Below are 17,299 nucleotides of genomic sequence, written 5' to 3' on the forward strand. Positions count from 1 at the left end.
AGGGACGGTAGGCACGCTGGTGCACTTATGCACGCCCCTTACAGACCTCGTAGGAATGGGGTGAGATCTACAGTAGACAGTCTAAGGCAGTGGTGGGATTCAAGTAATTTAACAACCGGTTCTATGCCCTAATGATTTTTTCCAACAACCAGATTGCCAAACTGCTCAGAAAGTTAACAACCGGTTCTCCCGAAGTGATGCGAACTGGCTGAATCCCACCACTGGTCTAAGGTTAAAGATTTGGGGAAGAAACCACAGAGTCAGATAGTGCATTCCAGGCATTGACAACTCTGTTACATGATAGCAGTATTCCAATATTTGAGGGGCTGCCACAGAGAGGAGGGGGGGGGGTCAAGCTATTTTCCAAAGCACCTGAAGGCCAGACAAGGAAGAATGGATAGAAACTGAACCAGGAGAGATTCAAGCTGGAAATAAGGAGACATTTTCTGACAGCGAGAGCAATCAACCCATGGAAGAGAAGTTGCCTTCGGAAGTTGTGGGAGCTTCATCACTTGAGACTTTCAAGAAGACTGCCATTTGTCAGAAATGGTGCAGGGTCTCCTGCTTGGGCAGGGGGTTGGACTAGATGACCTACAAGGTCCCTTCCAACTCTGTTAGTCTTCAAACATACTCCTTGGTTTGCAAAGCCCAGAGGCTATTTTCAGACAAAAGATTAAGCCGAAACTTACAAACAAAAAAACAATAGCGTAGCGTTATCCTGTGAACCCATCCTGGAGTTGCAGATGATGATGGTGTATCTGTTTTCTATAACTCGAGGCAATTTACGGTTTTGTAATTTGTGGTCTTTGTTTTCTCTCAAAAGCCGAGAAGGGAATCCGGTACTTCAAATTGAAGTGGAGCCAACCTCTGAGGTAAGGACCGTGCCGAGGAATAGGGTGAAACAGAATGAGCCTTGGGGTGAAGGTCTCAGTCAGTGGGGAAATGTAAAATTTGTTACTACCGGTTCTGTGGGCGTGGCTTGGTGTGTGTGTGGGGTAATGTGACTGGGTGGGCGTGGCCAACTTTTTTTTTTAACTTTTAAAAGCATTTTTTCTTCAGCCGAAGAGGTTGTAGAGCAAATGCTTTTAAAAGGCTCCTCTGTCGATCCCAGCTGAGTTGCCTGATCGTCAGAGGCTTTTGTTTTCTTTTAAAAGCATTTTTTTTTGGCCTTTAAAAGAAAAAAAAGCCTCTGACAATCAGGCAACCCAGCTGGGATCGACAGAGGAGCCTTTTAAAAGCATTTGCTCTACAACCTCTTTGAGAGGTTGTAGAAAAAATGCTTTTAAAAGCCTCTGACAATCCCAGCTGAGCTGCGTGATCATCAGAGACTTTTTTTTAACTTTTAAAAGCATTTTTAGCTGAAGAAAAAATACTTTTAAAAGTTAAAAAAAAAGGCTCTGATGATCGCGTGGCTCAGCTGGGCATGGTGGGGGGGGGAGGAAGGGATTTTTGCTACTTGTTCTCCGAACCACCCACCGTCATCGCTACCAGATTGGGAGATCCGGTCTGAACCGGGAGCATTTCACCCCTGGTCTCAGTGATCTCCAACAGTGATTTGTGTGTTGTTTCATTTTTTTGCGGGGGAAGGGGGGTCTTCATCGACCACTCTACCAATTTTTGATCTGTGCTGCATTTAATCACGGTTAAACGCCACATCTAGCTGTAGTTGACCTGGGCTTGGTGGAGCACTTAGCATGGGACCCATCCTTGCTCACGCAGAAATCTCCATGCCCTGGATCCCTCCTGATTGTTGATGCAGAGAAGAATCTCAAAGCACGAGCTATGTCATGTGGATGATATTGGAATGCACGATCCTATTTCAGTGCTTGTAAATTGTGCCTGAATGGGACAGTTAGAAATAAAATAATTGTTGTGTCCCACTCCTCCTCTGATGGCCGGGTCGGGGAAGTCTGTATCCAGCGTGGCCACAAAGCCTCTGCAGCTTTGCCAAAGTTCTGTCAGAGTTCTCAGGGCAGGCAGGAGACCAGGATGTGACTTCAGCAATCCAAATTAGACTTTGCCTGACTCAAAGAATGCCAGAAAGCAGATCCTTTATATAGGCCATGGGGTGTGGCTCCATGACTCAGCACTTATCCAGGCCTGCCCCTCCCTTCCTTTTGCTGATGTCGCCTCTCCATTCTCCGGAAGCATGGATCCCTCCACCCTCCAGCTGCCGGCAATTCCAGCTTGTGACTGGCTTCCTGCTCCTCATGTTCACATGCTGTGGGGAAGGGGTTTATTTGCTCAGTTTGTCCGGGCATGGTGCCAGGACTGGGGGCTGGAGGCCATTCGTCTTCATTATCCGTCTCTGGCTGAGGTAACAGGAGATGAGAGGGGCCCGGCTGCAGAGAGGGGGGCGGGCGAGGCACAACAATAATATCATTTGACTGCAGGTATATCTTTGCAAGAATGTGTGGCTTTTAGGCCACAGGTGGTAGGGAACAATTCAGAAGTAATTCCCCGAGCCCATGAGTCACTAATCCCAACTTCCTTACTGTTCCTTTATCTTCTCCATACAGCTGACCGTGTTATTTTCCCTGAGTTATATATATGGTCTGTTCTTGGGCAAGTCAAGTGAAAGCTTTTCATTACAAGACCATCTTAAAACTGACGCTTATAGAAAATGCACTTGATGCTGAAGTCAATGCTCAAAATGCAGGTGATTGGTAGAAGGATGGTAGTTGGTCAAGGGTTGGTAGGAGAGGAATCCTGGCATTCTATTTATTTATTTATTTGTTTGTTTGTCAAACACAACAGTATATATAAGTATAAGCATGAAATAATCATACAAATTGGATACAATTAAAGGGAACATTAGGACAGGAACAGTAGACATGCTGGTGCTCTTATGCACGCCCCTTACAGACCTCTTAGGAATGGGGTGAGGTCAATAGTAGACAGTCTTTGGTTAAAGTTTTGGGGATTTTGGGAAGAGACCACAGAATCAGGTAGTGCATTCCAGGCATTAACAACTCTGTTACTGAAGTCATATTTTCTACAATCAAGATTGGAGCGGTTCACATTAAGTTTAAATCTATTGTGTGCTCGTGTATTGTTACGATTGAAACTGAAGTAATCTTTGACAGGAAGGATATTGTAGCAGATGATTTTATGAGTTATACTCAGGTCATGCCGAAGGTGGCGGAGTTCTAAATTTTCTAAACCCAGGATTTCAAGTCTGGTGGCATAAGGTATTTTGTTGTAATCAGAGGAGTGGAGAACTCTTCTTGTAAAATATTTCTGGACATGCTCAATTGTATTAATGTCCGAAATGAGGTGTGGGTTCCAGACAGGTGAGCTGTATTTGAGAATTGGTCTAGCAAATGTTTTATATGCTCTGGTTAGTAGTGTAATCTTTCTGGAGAAGAAGCTACCTGTTGAATGACCTCCCTCTAAGCCAGAAAATCATATAGAGAGGAGGATGTAAATTGGCCTATAGTTTGTCAGCTTTGGAAGCCATTATTAAGCTGGAAGCTTCCGTGCTACCACTTTCTCATGTGTGGGAAAGTAGGAGGGGGGAATTTAGTAGAGGGTTTGTCTTTAGACATAATAGCATCCTTCCTGTCAGTCAAGGTCAGGTTGATCCTGCATCTGGAGAAGGAGCGGTTGGAGTGCTGTCTCGAGATGGGACAATTGGCGATTGGAGCATGTGATCGACCGAGGAATGAGGGGATGGTTTTGGGGTTTTTTGATTTACTGAGGGAAAACCTAGACCTCTCAGATTTGGGTTTCCCAGATGTGCCAATTTACCTATCCTAGTAAATAGAACTTTAAAAGATGCTTCCTTCAGAGTTTTTACTTGGACTGGGTTTTTTTTTCTTAGTTTCTTAAACCCCCACCTCACCCCGTGCCTATAATTCTGACTCTGGTTATAAATGAGGAGTTGGCATTCTTTGGCTTGCAGGTCCTATGTTGCCCTCAGTCTAATCACAAAAGCGGGCCATCTGGAATTCAGATCAAGAGTAATCTGGTTCTCTGCTAGTGGGCTTCCAGACTGAGGGGAATTGGGTAGCAGAACAAGAAAAAGGGACGACAGAAGAAGATGGTGAAAAGGTTAGAGCTAGTGACTCTGCTCAACCAGTCCCACTTTCCACTTGCTTCATTCCTGCCTACCGTTGATCTGGAGAAGGAAGGGTATCTGTTGGAGCTGGCGGTATTAGCCAGAAATCAGGAACCAAGGTTACTCAAAGGAGTACAGGCAGGGGTGGGCTTCAACATTTTTAGTAAGGGGTTCTCTCCCCGGTTGCTGGGGGGGCGTGGCCATGGTGGGCATGGCCTAGTCGGCCTCCTGCACCACGGCAGGGGAGGAACGTTTTTACCCTCCCCGGGCTATGGAGACTTTTCTTGAGCCTCCTGGAGGGTGACAATGGCCTCCTCAGGCTCCGGAGGCCCTCTTCCCGAGCTTCCAGTAGGAGGCCCATTTTTCGCCCTCCCTGAACCTCCATGCATGCCCTGCACTTACCTGCATCCAAAATGGGCAACATAGGGATTCCTGGGAGGGGAGGGGCGGGTTGGGCAGGGCCAGACAGGAATGGGATTTGGGAGTTCTCCGAACTACACAGAATCTTAGCTAGAGGTTCTCCCGAACCCCTGCGAACCCCCAGCAGCCCACCCCTGAATACAGGTTTATTCCAACACTTGCTACAAGAATCTGACCTACTAACGGTCAAGGCGAATTGGTGGTAGTTACGAGTCAGCGGAATTCAAAGTGGGCTGGATTTAGATCTCCTGTGAGTGCAAAGGGACTCGAGACCGATGACGTGTTTGACCCCTCCCTTGGGCTCAGCCTATTCATCTCCTACAGGCGTGTTGCATAAAATCAAGCCCTTCCCTTCTCCTTTCCCCAGACCGAACAGGGAAATGATGAGGAATCCGAGGACGACTTTGAAGAGATGAACTTCTCCCTCCTCTCGGCTCGTAATTTCCCCCGGAAAGCCAGCCAGACCAGCATCTTTCTGCAGGAGTGGGACATTCCCTTCGAGCAGCTGGAGATCGGAGAGCTGATCGGCAAGGGCCGCTTCGGGCAGGTGTTCCATGGCCGCTGGCACGGTGAGGTCGCCATCCGCCTCATCGACATCGAGCGGGACAACGAGGACCAGCTGAAGGCCTTCAAGCGGGAAGTCATGGCTTACAGGCAGACACGGCACGAGAACGTGGTGCTGTTCATGGGGGCCTGCATGAGCCCTCCCCACCTTGCCATCATTACCAGGTAAGGCGCCCGCTTTGATACCACCGAGCCTTCGAACTTTTCCCCGCGCGCAAACTTTGAACAAGTTAGTTCATTACCAAATGGGTCTTACTTCCCGGGCTGGCGATAAGTCACCTGAAGCCCTAAACCAGGTCATTGCAGAGGGATGAATGGACCACGTCTATCTCACCAGTGACACCAATTACGGAGTTGACTCTTATGGAGGAGGAGAGGTTCAACTTTCTTAGGACTGGTTAGGGTCTCATGATATGCTTCACCAGGACATAGCAGTGGTGGGATTCAATTTTTTTTACTACCAGTTCTGTGAGCGTGGCTTAGTGGGCGTGGTATGGCTTGGTGAGCATGACTTGGTGGGCGTGGCAGGGGAAGGATACTGCAAAATCTCCATTCCCTCCCCACTCCAGGGGAAGGATATTGCAAAATCTCCATTCCCACCCCACTCCAGGGGAAGGATACTGCAAAATCCCCATTCCCTCCCCCTTCCTGGGGAAAGGATACTGCAAAATCCCCATTCCCTCCCTACTCCTGAGGGAAGGATACTGCAAAATTCCCATTCCCACCCCACTCCAAGGGAAGGATACTACAAAATCCCTATTGCCTCCCCACTCTGAGGCCAGCCAAAGGTGGTATTTGCCGGTTCTCTGAACTACTCGAAGTTTCCACTACTGGTTCTCCAGAACCTGTCAGAACCTGCTGAATTTCACCCCGGCGACGTAGGTCACATACAGTATATGGAAACCTGTGGTTAACCTTAAACTTGGCTTAGTGTAGGACATGAGTCCAGCTTGTTTTGTAGTTCTTTAGACCAGAGCTTCTCCAAACTTGGCAACTTTTAAGACTTGCAGACTTCAGATCCCAGAATTCCCTAGCCAGCAGGAAGTTGCCATGGTTGGAGAGCCCTGTTTTAGAACGATCAAGCAGAGACCTTTCAAAATCCTTACCTCTTAAGACCTTCCTGGTTCTTGGACTCACCAGGTGAAGTTTTTCTTCCATCCTAGGTTTGCTCAGAACTTTAGTGACTAAAGTTGATTTGGGGAGGGGGAAAGAGAGGGATGGGTTTTTTTCTTCTTCTTAAACATAATAAGCTTATTATTATACTCTTAATGCTTAACAACGCAGGAGGAAGAATGTTTCCACTTCAAAATGACTTTTTCAAGTAAGATAGTCCTTAACTTTACAACCACGATTGAGCCCAAAATTTATGTTGCTGTGTGAGAAATTTGTTAAGTGACTTTGGCCCCATTTTATAACTTTTCTTGTCACGTTTTTTAACTGAATCACTGAAGTTGTTGAATAGAGTGGAATGGAATGGAATGGAATGGAATGGAATAGAATAGAATAGAATAGAATAGAATAGAATAGAATAGAATAGAATAGAATAGAATAGAATAGGTATAGGAATTGAGAATGGAATGGAATGGAATGGAATGGAATGGAATGGAATAGAATAGAATAGAATAGAATAGAATAGAATAGAATAGAATAGAATAGGTATAGGAATTGAGAATGGAATGGAATGGAATAGAATAGAATAGGTATAGGAATTGAGAATGGAATGGAATGGAATAGGAATAGAATAGAATAGAATAGAATAGAATAGAATAGAATAGAATAGAATAGAATAGAATAGAATAGAATAGAATAGAATAGAATTCTTTATTGGCCAAGTGTGGTTGGACACACAAGGAATTTGTCTTTGGTGCATACACTCTCAGTGGACATGAAAGAAAAGATACGTTCATCAAGAATTCTAAGGTAGAACACTTAATGACAGTAACAGGTTACAAATAAGCAATCAGGAAACAATCAATATCAATATAAATCGTAAGGATACAAGCAATAAAGTTACAGTCATACAGTCATAAGTGGAAGGAGATGGATGATAGGAACAATGAGAAGATTAATAATAGTGAAGACTTAGTGAATAGTTTGACAATGTTGAGGGAATTAGCTGTCTAGCAGAGTGATGGCATTCGGGAAAAAACTATTCTTGTGTCTAGTTGTTCTGGTCGTGCAGTGCTCTATAGCAGCGGTTCTCAACCTGTGGGTTGGGACCCCGTTGGGGGTCGAATGACGATTTGCCAGGGGTCGCCTAAGACCATCGGAAATATGGGAAGTATACTTGCGAATTGAAGAATTGCGCTCCAGTGGTTGACTCCACAAGCCAGCTGCAGGGCTCTTCAAATCGCTAGCCGAATTCGGCTTCAGGCGCGATGAATTAAAAAAGATAGAAATCTTTGCTCTGATGTCTCCCTCTCAAGCCAGCTGCAATCACTCCCAATCGCTAGCCTAATCTGGCTTCAGGCGCGATAAACTTAATAGGGGAGGAGTCTCTGCTTTAATGCCTCCATCCTCAAGGCAATCGCAAGCAGTTCAGATCGCTAGCCAATACGGCTTCAGGCGCGATAAATTCAAAACGAAAATAATTTTATGGTTGGGGTCACCACATTGTGGGGAATTGTATTAAAGGGGTCGCAGCACTATAAAGGTTGAGAACCACTGGTCTATGGTGTCCTTTTGAAGGTAAGAGTTGAAACAGTTTATGTCCAGGATGTGAGGGGTCTAAATGCATGGCAATTGCCAAAGCATCAGAAGTTTGATCACGTGACAGTGAGGATGGCGCAACGTTCATGTGAAAACAGTCATAGTCAACTTTTTTTCATTGCCATTGTAACTTCAAACAGTCACCAAATGAAGGTGGGGGGGAATTCACAATGGGCACAATGAATAGGGAGGCAGGATGTGAGTTCCAGCCAGACATGTGGGCTGGAGTTTTTTTGTTTTTTTTTAAGGCTTCGCAAAATTCCATCATCTTTTTTTTTTTTAAATAAAGGTAGGATTTTCAGACGCGCGGGCTGAATTTCTTGTTTTTTTTTAAAGGCTTCAGCAGAATTAGCAGAACTGCATCGTCTTTCTTTCTTTCTTTCTTTCTTTCTTTCTTTCTTTCTTTCTTTCTTTCTTTCTTTCTTTCTTTCTTTCTTTCTTTCTTTTAAAAAAATGCTAGGATTTTCCAGGCTGTGGCAAATACATAAACGCCAGTCGTAAAGGTCTTCGGCAAAACCGGGCCCCCTCTGAGCTTTGCTCGACTAATGTCCTTCGCATTGAAATGATTTTCAGATGGGAAAACAGGGCCGCTTCCTATTTCAAAGACCTTGTAAACACCGCTCGTCGCTTTTCCCAAGGTGATGTGGTAGGAACTCTGGGGGCAGGAGGGGTGGGAAATTCAGCAGAACGGCTTGCCAGGCTCCGACCTCTAGGGATCTGGAGCATAGATGCGTGACATTCCTCTTAATTAGTTTTCTGCTAGGACAGATGCGATCCCAAGTCTGTCTCAGCACTCTGAAAAACCGGCAGGAAACTGCCAGCAGTTCCCACCCTGCCTCTCATCCGGCTCCTTTCCGTGGCAGCTCTTTCACGTGGCGATTGTGTGTGTGTGTGTGTGTGTGTGTGTTGTGTGTGTGGTGGAGGGGGGGGCACGTCAGCAGGCAAAGTTGCACCCCTTTTTTGCTTTGACTTTCAGCCTGCAGAAAACCTCCAGGGGGGCACGGGGGGCTGCTTTTGCTCCCCCCCCACTCCTAGAGAGGATCTGGAGCCAGGTGAGAGAGACAAACAGGTCTCCCCCACGACCCCCAGGCCCTCTAGAGGCCAGAAACAGTCTGTTTCCCTACATCTGGTGGGCCCAGAAGGCCCCGAAATACAGCTGGCTGGCTGTGCGCCGGAGCTGAGCTCATGTGCCCACTGATACTTTATTTTTATTTTATTTATTTATTTTGTCACACAGTATATATAAGCATTAGCATGAAATAACTATACAATATATAAGCATATATATAAGCATAAGTATGTAATAACTATATTAATTGGATATAATGGAAGGAAACAATAAGACAGGAACGGTAGGCATACTTGTGCTCTTATGCACGCCCCTTACAGACCTTTTAGGACTGGGGGGAGGTCAATGGTAGATAGTTTTTGGTTGAAGCTTTGGGGATTTTGGGAAGAGACCACAGAGTCAGGTAGTGTATTCCAAGTATTAACAACTCTATTACTGAAGTCATATTTTCTGCAATCGAGATTGAAGCGGTTAACATTAAGTTTAAATCTATTTTGTGCTCATGTATTGTTGCGATAGAAGCTACGCGTGCCACCATTAATCCACCATTAATATAATATAACAACAGAGTTGGAAGGGACCTTGGAGGCCTTCTAGTCCAACCCCCTGCCCAGGCAGGAAACCCTACACCATCTCAGTCAGATGGTTATCCAACATTTTCTCATTAATTAATTTTCTCATTAATCCACAGCTTGCCTCCAGAAGTTGTGGGTGTTCTGTTATTGGAAGTCTTCAAGAATAGAGTAGACAACCACTTGGCCAGGATGGCATCAGGTTTCCTGATTTGGGCAGGGGGTTGGACTAGAAGGCCTCCAAGGTCCCTTCCAACTCTCGTTTTATTCTGTTAAAAGAGAACTTCTCCAATACTTTCAAATCCTTGCGAGCTCCGAACCCCAAATGCGTAAACAACCTTCCCCCGTCTTGGTAAGCCCACGCTGATTAAACAATCATAAAAGGAAAACATGTTTCAATGTGGTGCTTCTTGATGAAACATGATCAAACATGATCATTTTGCTAAACCGCCCTCTGGCAGTGGTGGGGAACGGCTTTCAAATCCTGTGGTGTTTTTTTTTTCCCAAGCTTTTCGTTGGATTCATGTCATTAATGAGACTTCGCTTTGGAGAAAGAAAATTATTAGGCTCCAGCAGCTGGCCTTGGAAAGAGGGGGCTTCATTAAGGAGTCGTTATTCCTGCACATCTTTACTAACTCACACTTAATTATGACTGTGCCAAAGAACTACCAAGAGCAAAAAAACCAAACCCCTGTTTTTTCTAGAAAGCTTTTTTTTAAAAAAATATTGCTGGAGATGAAAGAGTTCTATGTGCTTTCTACATTTTTTTTAAAAAAAATATTCCCCTTCATGGCTAGGAAAACATGTTTTAATGGCACGGAAATGTCTTTAAGAGAGGAAAACTTTTGGGGCAGCCAATCAGGGGATAGTCCTGAGTCCTTTTGTGAAAGTGTGTGGTGGAAAGTTCCTAACATGGATGTCGGAAGAGAAACCAACTCAGAACTGGTCATTGCATATTGCGGAATATGCATTTCCCTTGCAGAAATGACCTCGTAGACGACCCTCACTCAGGACCTAGGAGTACTCATCTCAAACGATCTAAGCCCCAGAGCCCACTGTAACAGCATTGCCAAAAAGACATTAAGAATTGTTAACCTAATTTTGCGAAGCTTCCTCTCCGGTAACATTATACCGCTAATTAGGTCATACAAAACCTTTGCTAGACCAATTCTCGAATACAGCTCGTCTGCCTGGAATCCACACTGTATATCAGATGTTAATACGATTGAGCGGGTCCAGGGGTATTTCACGAGAAGAGTCCTCCATTCCTCTACTCAGAATAGAATCCCTTAGGCCACCAGACTCGAAATTTTGGCCTTGGACAATCTGGAACTGTGCCACCTGCGGTCTGATCTAAGCATAGTACACAAAATTGTCTGCTACGACGTCTTACCTGTCAATGACTTCTTCAGCTTCAAACTCAATAATACATGAGCAGACAATCGATACAAACTCAAGGTAAACTGCTCCCAACCCGATTGCAGAAAATATGACTTCAGCAACAGAGTGGTCAATGCCTGGAATGCTCTACCCGACTCCGTTGCTTCATCCTCAAACCCCCACAGCTTCTACCTTAAACTGTCTACTGTGGACCTCACCCCATTCCTAAGAGGTCCTTAAAGGGGGGGTGCATAAGCACACCAGTGTGCCCTATGACCCATATCCTACTGCCCCCATTTATTTGTATTCATTTCCCTCATTCATGTCCAGGCTCATATTCATACCTGCTATCTTGTACATGTTTGATAAATTTAAATAAATACATACATACATACATACATACATATATACCTTCATACATACATACGTACTCTGGTATAATCAGAATGGCTCGAGGCCAATGTCCCTATAGCAAAGTTTGTTTTCTTTTTTGGGGAAAAAAAACATTTGTCACAAGGTTGCAAACTCTAAAGTTTGTGTCAAAGGATACAAACTTTAAAATTCAGCAAAGCTTTAATTGAGGCAACTCCTTCAGCTGTATTATATATAGGCTTCAGAGGCTTACACGAGCCTTTAGTTTAGTTAGTATTAACTCTAGGTTGAAACAATATCAGGTACCGTAGCTAAATCCCAGAAGGGAAAGGATCAACTAACTCATTAGGAGCTGTCCAAGGTGCTATTTCTAGAAGAGAAGAGAAGAGAAGAGAAGAGAAGAGAAGAGAAGAGAAGAGAAGAGAATTTTTTATTGGCCAAGTGTGATTGGACACACAAGGAATTTGTCTTTGGTCACATGCTCTCAGCATACATAAAAGAAAAGATACATTCATCAAGAATCATAAGGTTCAACACTTAATGATAGGGTACAAATAAGCGATCAGGAAACAATCAATATAAATATAAATCGTAAGGATACAAGCAGCAAATTTACAGTCATACAGTTATAAATGGGAGGAGATGGGTGATGGGAACGATGAGAATATTAATAGTAGTGCAGACTTAGTGAATAGTTTGACAGTGTGGAGGGAATTATTTGTTTAGCAGATTGATGGCCTTCGGGGGAAAACTGTTCTTGTGTCTAGTTGTTCTGGTGTGCAGTGCTCTATAGCATCGTTTTGAGGGAAGAATCATAAGGTTCAACATTTAATGATAATCATAGGGTACAAATAAGCAGTCGGGAAACAATCAACATCAATATAAATCGTAAGGATACAAGCAATAAAGTTACAGTCATACAGTCCTAAGTGGGAGAAGATGGGTGATGGGAACGATGAATAGTAGTGCAGACTTAGTGAATAGTTTGACAGTGTTGAGGGAGAAGTTCTGCCTTCTCTTAAAGACGTTTTTTGAGTTGGCTTTGATGATCTTATCAAGATATTAACCGCTTAGTCTTGATTTTGTCATCATTCAGCCTTGACTGGACTTTAATATCCTCAACTGGGTATTTTGGGACATTAGTACCAGCTTATTCTGCAAATTTCAATGGCCCGCTCTGGCTGTTCGTTTCACTTCTAGAGATCTAATGGAACGTATGAAAGCAATATTCTTTCCAAAAGGTTTACCGAAAAGAAGCCATTTAGTTAAATTAGAATTTTCCGCACTGCTATGCAATGAATTCCTGCCCTATTATCTCCTTTGTTCTCGGTGTCACCAGACATTTGAAAGGAAATGGCTTTGGAAGCAATCCTTCGCTTTGCTTGGAAGCTGCACAAATACTGTACCTTTCCTTTTTCTTGCAATATCTTCTCTAGCAATTCTGCTGAGGCTGTGCTGGAAAGCTTTGCCCTGTTTTTTCCCCCCTATCCAGAAGTTTTAGGCTGAATTGCTTCCATTTCTCTGGCCACCTCCCGCTCGGCTCTTCCTTTCTTACACATTCTCCCACGTTTTTCCTCTCATAGCGTTCGAAGTAATGAAGCCCATAGATCATATAATAAACAGCTATTGACTTCCTTCCGTGGTCAAATCACAATTGATCGACCTGTGGGGATACTGCTTTTCTCAATCGATACGAAGCCCATAAAGGAGAATAAATCTTGATAGGGACTGACAAAGGGAGCAGGAAAAAGTCAATATACTTATTAACACGTACATTAAAGGAGCCCGGATCTACCGCTGAAGAGGTGTCATCTTATTTTGACAGCTGGCAAGGCAATGCGGGAAGATGGGAGAGAAGAAAAAGAAAACGATTATCCTAGAGAGGCCCCCAGAATTCATTTCTCAAGTGTCTTAAACGTTTTCAGGAAATTGGTGCTATATCCCATGTCTGGACACAAAGGAAGTGGTAATACAGTGTTATCCAAGGCCCTGGTGACCCTAAGGCTTCACAGCAGTTTTCCCTGACTTACTGATCCCCATAGAATAGAATAGAATAGAATAGAATAGAATAGAATAGAATAGAATAGAATAGAATAGAATAAAAGTAGAGTAGAAGTAGAAGTAGAAGTAGAAGTAGAAGTAAAAGTAAAAGTAGACTAGAACAGAACAGAACAAAATAAGATAGAATAAGAGTAGAGTAGAAGTAGAAGTAGAGTAGAATAGAACAGAATAGAACAGAATAGAATACTGGAATGAAGAGTAGAGTAGAGTAGAGTAGAGTAGAGTAGAGTAGAGTAGAGTAGAGTAGAGTAGAGTAGAGTAGAATAGAATAGAATAGAATAGAATAGAATAGAATTGAATTCTTCATTGGCCAAGTGTGATTAGACACACAAGGAATTTGTCTTTGGTGCATAAGCTCTCAGTGTACATAAAAAGACAAGATACATTTGTCAATAATCATCAGGTAAAACATTTAATGATAGTCATAGGGTACAAATGAGCAATCAAATCATACTAGGAAACAGTCAATATAAATCGTAAGGATACAAGCAACAAAGTTACAGTCATACAATCATAAGTGGGAATAGATGTAAAGAGGTGTATTTCAGCAAGAGCCAGTTCCAAGTAGTATCTTACAGCTGATATTTCAAAGGGTCTGAAATATAGATGTAGCAGATAACCAGGCTGAACTTGAAGGAGGAGGTCAAACGCATCATCAGTCATGAATCCCTTCAGGCCTACGAGAGGTCTAAATCCAGCCCACCGTGAATTCCTTATCTACCACCAAATTGGCTTGACTGTTAGTAGTTCAGATTTTTCTAGAGATCTTAAGCTTACCATAAATCTTGTTACCCATTTGAACTGCCTGGATCTCCTGATTTCCTTGGCGCTTGACAGTAGAGTCAAATACTTCTAAGTAAACAAAAATACATCAGATATGGAAAAGCTGTATTTCGCTCTCTCTCTCTTTGTTATAGCTCATACAAAGTCGGGCTGGCTTGTTAGCTTGATTCATTTTCCCCGCTGCATCCACCTTGCGTAAATAGATGGCATAATTCTTCCCCCACCCTCACCAACCCCAACCAAACAAGCAATTTGGGATTCTGCTCGCTTGGCTGAACATTCCTCAAACCAATTGCACTACCTTAAGAAAGTAGGGAGGCTGGCAACCACGCGGAGTGGACAGCAACTCAACAAAACAACCATTCTCTCTCTTGCTCTCCCTCCCTCCCCACCCTGTATATTAAAAAGCTGTTGATAAGAGTAGTGAACTCCTTACTTTTTCTAGCGTCAGGGCTGTTAAAAAGCAACATGGCTTGCTTTGTAGCTTCACGTTTCAACGGCTGTGTTGGAGTTCACGGCGCGTATATATGTTGAAGTTCACGGTGGGTATACACGGGTATACTTTTGCATGATTTGGATAATGAGGAGGAAGCTCAGGCTTAGATTTATGGTCAGAATAAAGAGGGCAATTGATCATAAATTTAAACCAGTTTCCTCTCCCTTTTCCATGAGCCTGTTTTGTTGAAGACAAGATGGTAGATTTTCCGTTAGAAGGCGATAGTCCAGATAAGACCTCCTTGCCTACAGCAGTGGTCTTCAACCTTGGCAAATTTCAAGACTTATGGACTTCAGCTCCCAGAATTCCTCAGCCAGTCTTCAACCTTGGCAACTTTCAAGACTTGTGGACTTCAACTCCCAGAATTCCTAAACTAGTCTTCAACCTTGACAACTTTCAAGACTTGTGGACTTCAACTCCCAGAATTCCTAAACTAGTCTTCAACCTTGACAACTTTCAAGACTTGTGGACTTCAACTCCCAGAATTCCTCAGCCAGTCTTCAACCTTGGCAACTTTCAAGAATTGTGGACTTCAACTCCCAGAATTCCTCAGCCAGTCTTCAACCTTGGCAACTTTCAAGAATTGTGGACTTCAACTCCCAGAATTCCTCAGCCATGGCTGACTGAGGAATTCTGGGAGTTGAAGTCCACAAGTCTTGAAATTGCCAAGTTTGGAGATCCCTGGCCTAGAACCACAGAATAGGCATCTTTTAAAGTTCCTCTAAAGTGGTCCTCTGTTTATGACCAGTTGTTTAGCAATCCTTCAAAGTTACAATGGCCCATCCCCCACTCAAAGCATCCTGCATTATCCCTCAGTCAATTTCACTTTCATTGTTTCCAGGAAAAAAACAACAACAAAAAAACCAGCAAACAATAGGTTCACTTCATAATTGCAGCGTTTACTTAACAACACCGCATTTGCTTTATGACTTCTGTGGAAAAAGGGGTCATAAAATCGAGTCAGTTACTCGAAGGCCTGTTTTATAACCATCACGACTTACAGCCATAAATTGCAAGTCTCATTTATAGTCATTAATTGAGGATTACCTGTAACACTGTGAAAATCAATGCAAATCAACATTTAATTTTCAACTATCCATCGGGGTCAACAGGGAGTCAAATCCTGGGCAAGGTTTGACCTGCTATGAGTCAGTTGCCTCTGTAGGAGCATCTGCAAAGCTACCATCGCATGAATTCCCCATCATGAGATTGGCTGTTTACAGCAGTCTTTAGTTAGTAAACATCTTGTATTCTAGCCTTCGGATCTAGCATGGATACCCATGAATCCAAGGGGGAAAACAAATTAGGCACGCCGCGTTTCAGAGACCGGCAAACCTCATTCCACATTCCTCGTACGGGAAGGATTAGCCTTTTTACAAAGCCAGGTGCTCCTTTAATTGGCCAATTTAATGGTGCCGAGACCTTCTTTGGGGTGCTCGACTCACACAGCGAGTTCAGTCGGGTTGCCAGGTTCTCTCTCTCTCTCTCTCTTAACATTTGCAAATTTGTGTTTTTTTTTTCCTGAGTAGTGAAGAGGTGCCTGTATAAAGGGCTTGGATTCTGAAGGGCCTCCTTCTCCGAGAAGCAATCGGGCGGTGTGTGTATCAAAAGGTGTTTGCGTTTCTTTTCGCTCGCAAAAAAATAAAATAAAAATTCAGCTTTTAATCACATCGGTTTGAAGGAGCGTCAGGTCAATAGCACCTTTGGAAAAGGGGGAATAAAAGAAAACCCAGCAATTTTCTGCCAGGGAGCGCAGAAACATCGCCGCGCTGCTCCACTCATTGGAGGTATTTTCTTTGATAACTCGCCTAGCTTGAAGGAAGTCAAAAGAAAATCAACCCACCAAAGAGAAACCGTGAAAAGATCAGGCAGGTGGCTTTTTAATAGGCCCAGGTGTTGCAAGGTAGCAGGCACAAAATCTTGGGTACTTACATATGAAAGGGCCCCGCTTCTTCTTCAGAGAGTCTCTGCGTCTCTAATATTTGCTCTCCGGCTCTTCTTCCTTGTCTGACTGATGAAAAACCACTTTGGAAAGGTGCTTCAGAAAGATCTGCGCATCTCTCTTTTTTCTCTAGGACAAACTTTCCTTCCCACCCACACCCAAAAATGCTGGGAATGAAGTAAATCTCAGCTGTTCGAATAAAGTTTGTTTTTTCACAGACTGAATTTCCTACTACCTACTTGGGCCTGGGTCACAACACAGGCACACGGATTCACGCGTGCACCAGGCTGTTGCCAGATTGCACCATGTATTTTTATACACGGTTCAATCATTGTGGAAGCTCTTGTATCTTAAGGGAAGGACCCCAGCTGCTTTTTAAAAAAAATATTCCAAATATAAAATGTTAAACGCAGATAGCTTGAGAAAAGACCGGTTCCCACCCCACACACACAGCAGTGTCTACATTTGGGAAGTGTTATTTTAAAAGAACAGGGACGCGACAGCTCAGTGGCTAAGACGCTGAGCTTGTCAACCGAGAGGTTAGCAGTTCGAATCCCTTGTGCCGTCCAACAGGGTGAGCTCCCGTGACTTGTCCCAGCATCTGCCGACCTAGCAGTTCGAAAGCACGTAAAAAAAAAAGGCAAGTAGAAAAATAGGGAACACCTTTGGTGGGAAGGTGACAGCATTCCGTGCGCCTTTGGTGATTGAGTCATGCCGGCCACATGACCACGGAGACGTCTTCAGACAGCGCTGGCTCTTCAGCTTTGAAACAGAGATGAGCAGCGCCCCCTAGAGTCGGGAACGACTAGCACATATGTGCAAGGGAAAGCTTTACCTTTACCTTATTTTAAAAGAGTTCCTCTGGAAATGA

General features: G+C 43.8%; 1 protein-coding gene across 1 annotated transcript in view; it reads left to right on the forward strand.

Annotated features, from left to right (window-relative positions):
- The window catches only part of KSR2 (kinase suppressor of ras 2), a 186,297-nt gene that overhangs the window by 136,720 nt on the left and 32,278 nt on the right, over positions 1 to 17,299 (forward strand). The window contains exons 13-14 of the mRNA XM_058158508.1: positions 824 to 872; positions 4,848 to 5,209. Of these exons, the coding sequence (XP_058014491.1) occupies positions 824 to 872; positions 4,848 to 5,209 (411 nt within the window). The remainder of the gene's footprint in view (positions 1 to 823; positions 873 to 4,847; positions 5,210 to 17,299) is intronic.

The sequence above is a fragment of the Ahaetulla prasina genome, chromosome 15, assembly GCF_028640845.1.
Source record: "Ahaetulla prasina isolate Xishuangbanna chromosome 15, ASM2864084v1, whole genome shotgun sequence".
NCBI classification, from domain to species: Eukaryota; Metazoa; Chordata; class Lepidosauria; order Squamata; family Colubridae; genus Ahaetulla; species Ahaetulla prasina.